The 12,163-nt window shown below is 38.4% G+C and overlaps 8 protein-coding genes across 8 annotated transcripts; 5 read left to right on the forward strand and 3 right to left on the reverse strand.

The window, feature by feature from the left end:
• Positions 1–64: 64 nt before the first annotated feature.
• On the forward strand, positions 65–1,238 carry PEX10 (ubiquitin-protein ligase peroxin 10; the record flags this gene model as incomplete). The annotated part of the gene is made up of 2 exons (XM_002496084.1): positions 65–254; positions 322–1,238. 2 exons carry the CDS (start codon positions 65–67, stop codon positions 1,236–1,238), a joined length of 1,107 nt encoding a protein of 368 aa, XP_002496129.1.
• Positions 1,239–1,303: 65 nt separating this feature from the next.
• HEL2 (E3 ubiquitin-protein ligase HEL2) lies at positions 1,304–3,265 on the reverse strand (the record flags this gene model as incomplete). The annotated part of the gene is made up of 1 exon (XM_002496085.1): positions 1,304–3,265. The coding sequence occupies one exon, from the start codon at positions 3,263–3,265 to the stop codon at positions 1,304–1,306; it is 1,962 nt and encodes a 653-aa protein (XP_002496130.1).
• A 778-nt stretch (positions 3,266–4,043) lies between these two features.
• On the forward strand, positions 4,044–4,892 carry PEP12 (SNAP receptor PEP12; the record flags this gene model as incomplete). The annotated part of the gene is made up of 1 exon (XM_002496086.1): positions 4,044–4,892. The coding sequence occupies one exon, from the start codon at positions 4,044–4,046 to the stop codon at positions 4,890–4,892; it is 849 nt and encodes a 282-aa protein (XP_002496131.1).
• On the reverse strand, positions 4,875–5,885 carry CIA1 (iron-sulfur cluster assembly protein CIA1; the record flags this gene model as incomplete). Its single annotated transcript, XM_002496087.1, has 1 exon — positions 4,875–5,885. The coding sequence occupies one exon, from the start codon at positions 5,883–5,885 to the stop codon at positions 4,875–4,877; it is 1,011 nt and encodes a 336-aa protein (XP_002496132.1).
• A 130-nt stretch (positions 5,886–6,015) lies between these two features.
• CYC2 (oxidoreductase) lies at positions 6,016–7,110 on the forward strand (the record flags this gene model as incomplete). Its single annotated transcript, XM_002496088.1, has 1 exon — positions 6,016–7,110. One exon carries the CDS (start codon positions 6,016–6,018, stop codon positions 7,108–7,110), a length of 1,095 nt encoding a protein of 364 aa, XP_002496133.1.
• A 130-nt stretch (positions 7,111–7,240) lies between these two features.
• MSW1 (tryptophan--tRNA ligase MSW1) lies at positions 7,241–8,362 on the forward strand (the record flags this gene model as incomplete). The annotated part of the gene is made up of 1 exon (XM_002496089.1): positions 7,241–8,362. The coding sequence occupies one exon, from the start codon at positions 7,241–7,243 to the stop codon at positions 8,360–8,362; it is 1,122 nt and encodes a 373-aa protein (XP_002496134.1).
• A 76-nt stretch (positions 8,363–8,438) lies between these two features.
• Positions 8,439–11,105, reverse strand: HIR2 (Hir2p; the record flags this gene model as incomplete). The annotated part of the gene is made up of 1 exon (XM_002496090.1): positions 8,439–11,105. The coding sequence occupies one exon, from the start codon at positions 11,103–11,105 to the stop codon at positions 8,439–8,441; it is 2,667 nt and encodes an 888-aa protein (XP_002496135.1).
• A 251-nt stretch (positions 11,106–11,356) lies between these two features.
• On the forward strand, positions 11,357–12,136 carry CKB2 (casein kinase 2 regulatory subunit CKB2; the record flags this gene model as incomplete). The annotated part of the gene is made up of 1 exon (XM_002496091.1): positions 11,357–12,136. One exon carries the CDS (start codon positions 11,357–11,359, stop codon positions 12,134–12,136), a length of 780 nt encoding a protein of 259 aa, XP_002496136.1.
• Positions 12,137–12,163: the final 27 nt, after the last annotated feature.

Below are 12,163 nucleotides of genomic sequence, written 5' to 3' on the forward strand. Positions count from 1 at the left end.
AGATGTACAATAAGGTTAAGTATTGTCGTTCTTAACTAGTAATGCGGTTCGGTTTAACTCAGACATGCACAAGAGTTCTTCAATAATAAAGGCTGCAGTTGAAAGGAATAACCCATATAGAATTTATCCCGAATCGTCACTGACAGGCTTTGCTTTATCGACTATGGAGGATGGCCAGAAGCCCCAGCAATTGAAAGATAAGTCCACTGTGGACTCCGCATTGTTGCTGCCGTTTGCAGATGCACCAAGTATAGGTATGTCAGACTAGTTGTAGAGCCATAATCCTGTTCCCAATAGCCCATATACTAACCTTGTTTCTAGTCCAGGCACATCAAAAAGACGATCAGATAGAGTCTACACTGTCAGGTAAAATCGAAGAAGTGGTCAAGAGCTTAAAAGGACAACTTTATTTGAATGAGCATCCAAAAGAAATATCAATCGCTGTGAAATTGCTTTATCTGAGCCTTACGACCCTTGTTGGTAATAGGACACTGGGTGAAGAGTATGTCGATCTAATATACATCAATAACAGGGGCAACCGGTTGGTACAAAGATACAAGAAACTTTTATTCATTCTTACATATACGTTAGGACCATATTTGGGGTCAAAAATACTAAAAAGATGGAGCAAAAGCCAAGAAGAATCGGAGGATCATGATGAAAAGAAAATGTCATGGAAGGATATTACAAATACGCTTTTAAACGTTCATATGATGATATTTTATTTCAAAGGTGCTTATTACGATATTTTCAAAAGAGTGTTTGGACTTAGATATGCCATTGGTCACAAAGTGGAAGATGAGGAGTCCAAATTCAGACAAACAAGCTCCAACAGTTACAAGATCTTAGGGTATTTTTTGTTATTCCAGAGTGTGTTTAAAGGTGTGCCGGCAATATTGCAACAGCTCAAATCATTATTAGGACAAACTAGCAAATCTCTAAGCAACTTAGAGAGCGAAAAACATTTGAAAGGCGGGAGAGACCAGAGTGAAATTAAGGGAGTCCCCAACGATTCCCAGATTTCTCATATAAACCTAGAGGACCCATCACAATTGCCCTTTATACCTTCCGCGTCGAGGAACTGCATCTTGTGTCTTAACGAAATGACAGACCCCAGTTGTCCTCCTTGTGGCCATCTTTTCTGCTGGGCGTGCATAATGAACTGGTGTAAGGAAAGAGAGGAATGTCCCCTGTGCAGGCAAAGATGCCTGCGGCAGCAGATTTTGCCGCTCAGGTAGTAGTATGTAAAGATTTACGAAGTTTACGTCTATGATAGATTATTATTACTATTTGGGTGCAACTTTTAAATACCTATGTGGAATAGAAGTTGTTTTCGTTTGTCCTTCTTCTTATTTGAAGAAGATGATTGTGAAGATGAACTGGTATCACTGGCGGTCAGTAGTTCATCAAGTGGATCCTGAGGTGATTCTTGTGGTGGTTTACTCTTCCCCCATTGCTTGGGATCTGGAATATTGGGTCTATTCACAGGTGGTATGTGAACTTTGGGTTTTGGTGTTGGCAAAGAGGGAAGGTCTAACCCAGCTAACTTATTTGGTCCCTGATATGGTAATGATTTAGTAGACTTAGGGTTTGGTTTTTTATCCAAATAAGTTGGTTTCACATTGGCATTATTGTTTGTAGATGCGGCAGATGTACTTCTCACGACAGGAGCTTGTGCCGGTGAAGATCTCCTAGAAGAATTCAAGCTTTTGTAGGATGGATTTCTGGATTGTGAGGCAAAAACATCATGAGATGGTGAAGGCGATTGTAAACTAGGTAGATCCATCCTATTTACACCTCTACCATGACTCGAAGAGACATTGTTGTTGTTAGCACTCCAAACGCTATTGACAACAGGAGCTATACTATCACCGGACAAAGATGGCAATGCGGAGGTTCTGCTTAATTCCTGTTGTTCATGTCTCTGGTAGATAGCGTTCAAATTACGAAATTTAATGGATTGAGATGGGTAAGTTTCTGCCAAGTTACGAATTAGCAGATAGACATCGGCGTTGGGGGATTTGAAAAGGTTATTGTAATCGGTCAAAAGACCATCAGCCGATAAACTTCCTTTATCGAAATCTTGATTCAATTTATTAAATTTTTCCAATTCGCCGGTAGATCCACTCAAATAATGTTTTGCTCTTTCCTCTAATCTTAATTTGGCAATTTCTGGCGAGCCATTGGAATTAGTCTCCCTACCGCTGTTATTTCGACTGAAATTTGAATTCATACCATCTTCTCTAATGACTCTGGAAGGTGTAGATATGAAAGTAGATAACTCAGATTGGAACAGTTTAGGTCTGCCCCTAATAATATCACCGTGCTCACCTAAGATATGTGCTTGTAGTTCAATTTCATCCCTAAAGACCACAAATTTATCATCCAGACATGATTGAACGGTACAGATATAATGGGCATTTTTGAAATGTTCAAACAATTGATCGTAATTTTTGAAATATTGGGGTTGTGTTGGATCAATTCTATCACAAATATGGCATTTTTCATGTTGATCTCTCATATGCAAATACAATTCATCATCGGAATAAAATCTTCTACCTGAACAAAATCCACACATGGGGTGTCCTCTAAAACCTTCACCGTCACCACGAGATTGATGGTTACGCAACTGGTTTGGTGTATAGATCTTTAATTCACAGGGAAATGCCTTCTTAAAAGTAGCACAAATCATACAAATGGTCTTGTTATGTTCATCTCTTAAATGTTCCTTATATTTGTTGAAAGATCCATAATCTCTATCAAAATCTTCACGCTTTTCACTAACACATATGTTACATCTAAATTTCAATAATCCCAAAGTATCAGACGCTACTTCTCTGGAAGTGAAATTGATACCGTATTGCTCGTTAAAATCTGCAAATCTGTCACCAAAATCATCATACTTGGATTCTAATTGTTCGGTGTAAATCAGCTGTTCAATTTCACTACGACATACTAAACATGTCTTCTTATTGAACAATGCACGTTGTCTAAAGGAACATTTATGGCAAGTTCTATGGGAGCATGGCGAAAGAGCCGCGTAGTGTAACCTATCAGCACAAATGATACAAAATTCCTTTTCATTAAATTCTTCGTCGTCATCACCATTGTGTAAATGCTTACCGTCCCTATTCCATGAGCTGCCGCTCCTATTATTTCTCTTATTGGTATGGTTTTTCTTGGATTTGGCTGCATTAGCGCCTCCTGTAGAGGCCTGAACTCTGCGAAAGTCGGACCTTTGATGGTTCTTACCGTTATCACTCATCCTGACTTTAATACGGTTATCAAACCTCGGGAATAATTAGCAAATATCTTTATTTTAAGGTAGTCCATTTAAGTGAGCCCTGTAAAATTGTGTTTAATCTTCAATTTTTGATGTAATCTTTTGACACTTTGTTTAACTGAAAAAAAAAAATTTTCAGGTCACATGGTTATATGACCAGTTTATTATTGATAAATATACACGGAGTTACCATTCTATGGCCCTGTGGATAATTTTATTCGATTCTACGTACTGTGTTTCATAATATAACCTTTTTCTTTCAAATTTAGAGGACCTCTGTGACGAAATCTAGGAAAGTTTATAGTAATTGCAATTAAAATATCATTTGAAAACGTATTAGGAGCACCTGAAGTATCCTGAATCTATACAATGAGTATGCCTAAAAGTTTTATAGTTGAAGTGTGCATTATCAGAATATTTATGGATAGGAACAACGACTTTTCTTATTGTATTGATAATAAATCAAATAATTAAGGTACTAAGTCAACACAGAACCACTTTGAAATAACCAAAATAATAGTGAAAAATCTGAAAAATCTCAAATTATTTACTAACCATCATGAAAGCCGTGTAATAATTACTTTGGTACTATTCAAAGGCGCCAAAGTTCGTTATTACTGTGAGTTATATGTTACCCGCACAAAGGATAAGAATAATAATAGCACCTTAAATCACCTAACCTGACTCAAATTAACAATGCGTGCATGACGAACGGTACCTGATCAATAGAAGTGCTGCTCTGTAACGCTGCTATTTTATCATGGATGAATTTTTTAGAGATGGTTCAGATGATGAAAGTCATCAGAGATTTACGGATTCACCGGAGTTTGAATCCCTGAAGGATAACATAGCTTCACTTTTATTCGAGATTAATGGTCAAATAAGTACACTTCAACAGTTCATTTCCACGCTTCATTCACTGCTGGAAAGGAATGTGGCAAATACCAAAGTAGTTGAGAACATTGATAGGAAATCTATTCAAAATATTCGTAAAGTAGGTGGATTAATCAAGCAGTTGAACGAACTGGTTGTCAAAGTGGATTCTATTGGTGAAAATGAATTGGATAAGACCCAGATAATTGCTCGAGAGAAATTGGTTAGAGATTCTAAATATTCTTTACAGGAGTTTCAATCAACACAACGACAGTACGCAAATGTAATGAAAGATATTAATAGCCGTGCCAAAGTGGCACTTGATCAAGAGGAGGAGGAACAAAGACATAGAAATGAAGTAGCTTTGCAGCAGCAGCAACGACAGGGACCCCGTAATGTACAAATGGTTGTTGAAAGGGAACCCATTAATAACGAAGAGTTTGCATACCAACAGAATTTAATACGTGAAAGGGATCAAGAGATTTCGAATATTGAAAATGGTATAGTTGAATTGAATGAAATATTTAAAGATTTAGGTGCTGTGGTTCAACAACAGGGTCTTCTAGTAGATAATATTGAAGCCAATATTTACACGACAGCAGACAATACCCAACAGGCCGCTAGAGAATTAGACAAAGCCGTAAAATCTCAAAAACATTCGAGTAAATGGTGTCTATACTTGCTGATTGCACTTTCATGCATGCTATTCATGTTGCTTCTAATTGTTTTTGTTTGAAGTTGAAGACGTATCCCAATTCCATAAATTTATGTAACCATCATCCCCCCCAGTGGCAAGCATCGTCTTGCCATTGATTTTAATCCACTTCGCAACGTTAACTTCATGAACCCCATGGCACAATTCTTGTTGATCCACAATTTTCCACTGACCTGGTTGTGCCTCACGATAGATGACTAATTTACCATCAGAACCAGCGCTTGCGATGTGTCCATCTTCACTCCAACTTACACTGTAGACTGCCCTAGTATGCACAGCAGGTAAAGTTGCCTCACAAATCCATTCTTGTTGTTCTTCTTCATCGTCACGAACATATTTCCAAACTTTAACACTAGCATCGTCACTACCACTGCATATTCTCAATTGAGTCTCTGATTTCTCAAAGTCTGAACTCCAAACTGTTCCCTCATGTCCATTAAGCACAGCAGCAGATTCCCAGTCATCATCATATTCTCTCCATATTCTAATGGTATCATCGTAGGAACTAGATGCTAGTAGTTGTAAATATGGGTGCCACACCACATGTTTAACGTCTTGCGAATGTTCTTGCAACACACTTATACATTCGTACTCTTCACCCATTTCATCAGATTCCCAGATCCACACACTCTTATCTCTAGAGCAGGATGCTAAATATGCACCATCATGAGACCATGCAACACTTTTAACTTCATTCTCATGTCCCTCTATTATCGCTAGTAATTCCATTTCCCATGAATTATCCATCTCTTCCTCCCCTTCTCTATTCCATATGGATATGGTAGAATCAAAAGAGCCTGCTGCCAATACATAAGAATTTGGTCTCCATGCCACTGATCTAACTGCCTTCTTATGTACTGTATTATCCAATTCATCTAATAGTTTGTATTGAGAGGCATCAATAATCTTCACGGATCGATCGGTTGAACCTGTTGCCAACATCCCGTTGGAGCAATCAATACTCCATACCTTATCTCTATGCAACTTCAATGATTTAGCTAACTGAATAGGCATCCTTTGAACTCCTTTGTCTATGTATCTTAATGTACTATAGTAGTAGTAATCAAAGAGCGTGCACTTTTCATCAGTTATAGTGCGAGATGCCCATCGATTAAACTCAAGTATAGCCCAAAAGGAACCTGAAATGAAGCTCAGACCTCCTACTTTGTTCATCAAGAACTATTACAAAAGATGCTACAGCCATAAATTTACACAATTACCCCAAGAAAGAAGAATTAGGCTCTCCGGGGTCCTAATGACGGGTGCCATTGGTGTTAGTGCACTGAGTTACTACTACTACTCCATACTGCGACAACAACAATCCCAGGAACTGTCCCCAACTCATTTTATCCCTTACAAGATTTCCCACAAGATTGATATCGACCCAAGCCACTTCCTTTTAGAATTGACTCCTTTGCAAAGGCAGAAGGTAAATTTATGGTCCCAAATGGGATCTGAACATCTGTGGTCCGTTGAGGTCAAACAACCAGAAATTATGGTAGTTAGAAGCTATACTCCATTACCTCTGCAAGTAGATGAGAATCAGAGAGAATTGAAAGCTATACCAGATGGCTCAAATGGGGATGGGAAATTTGCATTGTATGTTAAGCAATATGGTAATGGAGAGGTAGCCAGATGGTTACACAGATTACCCCTGGGCCACACTATAGATGTAAGAGGACCATTCGTAGAGTATGAATTGCCTAAATATGAAGGTGAAATCTCGAGAAATAGAGATTTTCTGTTCAATGACGAAATATCGTCCACTGAAGAAGACAAGTTCAAATACCAACCATTTGACATTGCGATGTTTACAGCAGGTACTGGGATTGTATCAGCACTACAGATTTTACTCACAGAATCTCCTCTAAGAGGTAAAATGCATTTACGGTACTCATGTGGTAGTGTCGATGAGTTAGGTCCTTTAAAACCATTCCTCTACCAGTTGCACAGATATGGACGCATCGATCTCCAAGTACTGGAGTCCTCCAAGGAATTAAACGTAGCTAAACGGCAACAAAAGATTTGGGATCAGATTCCTTCGCCTACCAACTATTTAGGGCCTTCCAATTATCTGGGACCTAACAAGATTTCTATTCCCGTATTAGCATTGGTATGTGGTCCAGAGAGGTATATTGCTGACATTTCAGGACCTAGAATTAATCTAGCGCAAGGACCAATTGGTGGTATGTTGAAGGCGAAAGGATGGACTGAAGGAAATGTTTACAAACTTTCTTGATAAATTCTATAGACGAATCTTGTATATAGTACATTACTACTTGAATTTTTATAAAGTCCGAGTGCTACTCACTATGCCTAAAGGAAGGTCGAATTAGACCAGATCTTCACACATAGAAGTCCTAACAAAGATGTTGAGACATGGTTGCAGGGTTGCAGTGGCTAAAAGATTTTCTAGCACTGTTCAAAGAGTCGACTACAAACTAGATGCTCGAGACATTCCAAACGATGCGACTATCTTCAGTATGATTCAACCTACAGGTAAATTCCATTTAGGTAACTATTTGGGAGCCACAAGAGTATGGCAAGATCTATGTGACCTCAAACAGCCAGATCAAAAGCTTCTCTTTGGTATTGCTGATTTGCATGCCCTGACTATACCCAAACCTAATGTACAAGAGTTTCGTCAATTTAGAAATGAAGCCATTGCAAGTATCCTAGCAGTAGGAGTCGATCCTCAAAGAGCTACTGTAATGCATCAATCTTCGATTCCTCAGCATAGCCAATTGCATTGGTTACTTTCCACGCTGGCGTCAATGGGGTATTTGAATAGAATGACTCAGTGGAAATCCAAATCAAATTTGAAGCAACCGACTTTGGATGCTGGTGCTATTGGGAACGTTAAATTGGGATTATTTTCATATCCTGTCCTACAAGCGGCAGATGTCTTGATCTATCGAGCTACACATGTTCCTGTAGGTGACGACCAAAGTCAACATCTCGAATTAACAAGATATTTGGCAGAACAGTTTAACAGCACATACAAGACTGATTACTTTCCATTGCCCAAAACCTTATTGGCTCCTACCAAGAAAATATTGAGTTTAGCCTCTCCAGACAAGAAGATGTCCAAGAGTGATACAAATCAAGAATCTGTAATATATGTGAACGACGAACCTAATGTAATTGCTAAGAAGATTAGAAAAGCCGTTACAGATTCTATAATGGACCATTTTAACTATGATCCTGTGAATAGACCAGGTGTGTCGAATTTAATTAATATCATCAGCGGTATCCAAAGAAAATCCATACAGGAAGTAGAAAAGGACGTTTCTCACATGAATAATTTCAAGGATTTCAAAAACTATGTAACAGAAGTTATTGTCGAAGAGCTAAAAGGTCCAAGGGAACAATTTGCTAGATTTATGAAAGAACCAGGGTACCTTGATCAAGTCGTAAAGCGTGGAACTGAGGAAGCTCAAGAATTAGCAGAAAATAATTATAAAGAAATTGCGAAAATCGTAGGGTTATAATATATTCAAATGGTAACCTGTATATGCTTAACATTACACTGTAAATAGAGTTTTTTTAGTAAAGTTACAAAATGCACTACAACGAGTCGCTCACCATTCCCAATGCGCTAGCATAGGTTGTAGTAACTCTTTGGACATGTCTGATATCTGCACACGCCATTAATACTCCCTTGAGTAGTTCTCTTCTGGAATTGCCAGCTAGTGGAGCTGCATCATAATCACCATCATTGTACAACCACTGAAGAACGTCATCCAAACGATCAGTATAGCCTAACTCACTTAATCTGATACAATAGACCACTAGAACTTTAGAAAATTCTTGATTTTCCCCCAATCGTAGTGTTACTAGTAATCTATTTTCTAAATGCGATAAAGTTACTATTTCTTCCATATTTTCAAAGCCTTCCTTCATTAAAATTGTCCTAGCAAATCTTTGTAAATTTTTAATACGATTTTTTCTGTTCAATTCATCATTAGTCTTACGTTCCATAAAATTCACGATGCTTGTTTGATCATCTCGTATAGTGGATGCTAATTGTTCAGCATCTGTAGAGTCCCAAAATTTATTTCTTTTATCATCGTTATTCTGTGGGATCTTACCATTTAGATGTGATGTATTCGTCAAGTCCCAATACTGAGATCCATAAGCCCACCAGCCATCACTTATGAGAAGCCACGTCTCCATATCTTTATCGAACATATAACCATCACCATTACTTAATGTCACTAAGGGGATACCATTCTTGGTTACCGCACACATGGTTATATTCTCAGCTCTAGTCAAAACGTCGTCAGAATAACGCAAAGTTGGGTTTAAGAGCGGATACACTGTATTAACGGGGAAAAGTAACTTTTTGGATTCCACATCCCAGCAGTACAATTGCCCAGCACTTGTCACACATAAAAGATAATTGGAACAGGCCTCTAAGAAGCTACAAGGCACGCCTAAACATAGCGGAGGTAACAATCTTTTCCCAGAATCAGAATAAACATAAATGATACCATCAGAACTACAACAGGCCCAGAAGAAATCTCCACAGCTGCATATTGTGATAAATTTTGGTACGAAATCTTGAAATAAAGTCCTTTCCTGTTCTTCTGCCTTGGAAACTAAGGTGACAATGGTGGGCTTTTGTTCATTACCCAACCCATTATTCACTTGTAATATTAAATTTCGATTGTTAGGGGAAGGAAACTCAAAATTCATTCGTATCTTGGGGGTATCTAATCTGACTTTGGAAAAGGTAACATTTGGTAGAATGAGACCTGTATCCAGAAAATCCATAGGTTCCAATTCTTTTTTGGGTTTCTTGACACCATTAACGTCCTTATTAACTTCTTGCTTAGGTTTCCTCTTCAAATCCTTGGGTACCATATAAGCAGGTCCATTAAATTCCATCGAAGTACTCTGTATCTTTTTAACAGTTTGAGGTGCCAGCTTCTTTTTACCAGGTTTCTTCGGTTCCAATTCAGGTGCTGGTAAAAGTGTCTTTTCATTTTCTGGTTTAACCATCGTAGTATTGGTACCAGAATTATTGGCAGCGATATTAACAGGCGCTGACGATACAGAGGGCACCGCGCTTTGTTCTTGAGACGAAGCCTTATTATTATTATTATTGTTATTATTATTGGAATCTGGTAATGGATTCAACTGTTTATTTTTGGATCGTAGTTCAACTACTTGCTCCTGTGTAAGTGCCTTCCCCAAATCTTTACTTTGAAACGCAAATGTGTAAAGTGTGTTATCATTAGATATGACAAAGAGTATCAGACCATCTCTCGACCATACCATATCGTTTATCGGGGACTCTGATACTTGTATTGCGTTAAACAAAGGTTTTACACGTTTAGTGTTCCAAACGACAACAGATCCATCATTGGAGCCTGAAGTCGCCAGTAAATTATATCGAGTAGTAACGTTTTTCTTCGCATTGAATTTCTCGTAAACCACTGGTGCAAATTTCATCACTTGGCATCTAGTGGAAGGAGGTGATACTAGAGTTGTGGAAACTTTAAAATTATCATTTCTATCGAGTAGTACAGTAGAGTTCGTTGATTTCACGCTATTAATCACTGGCAACAAATCACCCTGTGGTGGCATGGTAATTTTGTAGTGTAATGGATGCGCTTGCACATATTGTAGAAACTTGTTGATCAATTTATAAGAACCTTGGACGTTGAATTGGTACAAAAGCATGGATCTATCAGAACACATTACAGTAAAAATTTGGCCCATTGGATCAATCACACATGTAATAGGCGTACAGGAATCAGGCAATTCAATGGTTCCTACATTATCCAAAGTATCCGCTTGAAATAGAAGAATCCCATTTTTATTACCCAACAGAACTAATAAAACACCAGACTTTACATCGTATTTCACATCATTAACGGTAGATGGCGAATCGCATCGACACACGTATTCCAAATTTCTTTTCTCTGAATCCTGCCAGAATCGGTAGCACATTACTCGATGTTCGGTACCCAGAAACAAAGTGTCAGAATCTCCCTCCAAAAAAACAATATTCCTATCAACTTCATCACGATCCCAATCGACTTGGAATTGGAATTCAACGGTCATATCTTTCAATTGAGCTCCATGGAATGCAGCATCAACAAATCTCTTCTGAGACCACACATTCACGTGACCTTCACAATCAACCATAACCAGCCATGGTTCAATGGTAACCATCACTTCAATCCTCTTGTTATGGCCTGCAAGTGGATATTTTAGTAGTTTCATCTTTAACAAATACCCTAATGGCAGCGAACCGGTTTCTATTTACACTCTTTGTTGATGTTAGTGAAATTCATTCAAATTTTAAACTTAACGTATGGAAAACTTGAAAGGGGATTGAAATCAAATTCGAATTGGAAATAGAAAGTAAGAGAGCAGTAAAACGGGCTAAGAGCGTTTGGGAACGGTATTGACGAGTAGCATCATTGAAATCAGCTATATTGAGACGTGATAGACTTTAGAGACAAGTTTTAATAATGGCAAGGATAGGAGAAAATTCACAAGAGAGGTTTCGTGGTGAGAATCGTTCACCACAAGATGACGACGAAGCAATGGAAGGTATCACCGATTCATCAGAGTACGTCGAAATGTGGATTGACTTGTTCTTAGGTCGTAAGGGTCATGAATACTTCTGTGATGTGGATCCCGAGTACATTACCGATAGGTTTAACCTAATCAATTTGCAGAAGACTGTTTCAAAATTTACACAAGTGGTACAGTACATTGTGGATGAATTAGATGAGTATGTGTTGGAGGGAATGAGCCATGCCCGTTTAGAACAGTTGGAAAGTGACGCAAGGAAGTTTTACGGTTTGATTCACGCTCGTTATATTATCACAGTTAAAGGTTTACAGAAGATGTTAGAGAAATACAAGGATGCAGATTTCGGTCGCTGCCCCAGAGTTCACTGTAATTTGCAACCCCTTTTGCCTGTTGGTCTTCACGATGTTCCTGGAATTGACTGTGTCAAATTGTACTGTCCCTCTTGTGAAGATCTATATATTCCAAAATCTTCAAGACACAGTACCATTGATGGTGCTTACTTTGGTACCAGTTTCCCTGGTATGTTTTTACAAGCTTTCCCAGAGATGGTACCTCAGCATCCTGTCAAAAGGTACGTCCCTAAGATATTTGGTTTCGAATTACACAAACAAGCTCAGTTAGCTCGTTGGCAAGAACTGCAAAGGCGTAAATTGGAGCAGAAATTGATCTCCATAGGTGTTGACCTTTCAAGTAACGGTGGGTATAAGAAATAGTCGAATACATTAAGTGTATATTATATA

This window comes from Zygosaccharomyces rouxii (genome assembly GCF_000026365.1).
Source record: "Zygosaccharomyces rouxii strain CBS732 chromosome C complete sequence".
NCBI lineage: Eukaryota > Fungi > Ascomycota > Saccharomycetes > Saccharomycetales > Saccharomycetaceae > Zygosaccharomyces > Zygosaccharomyces rouxii.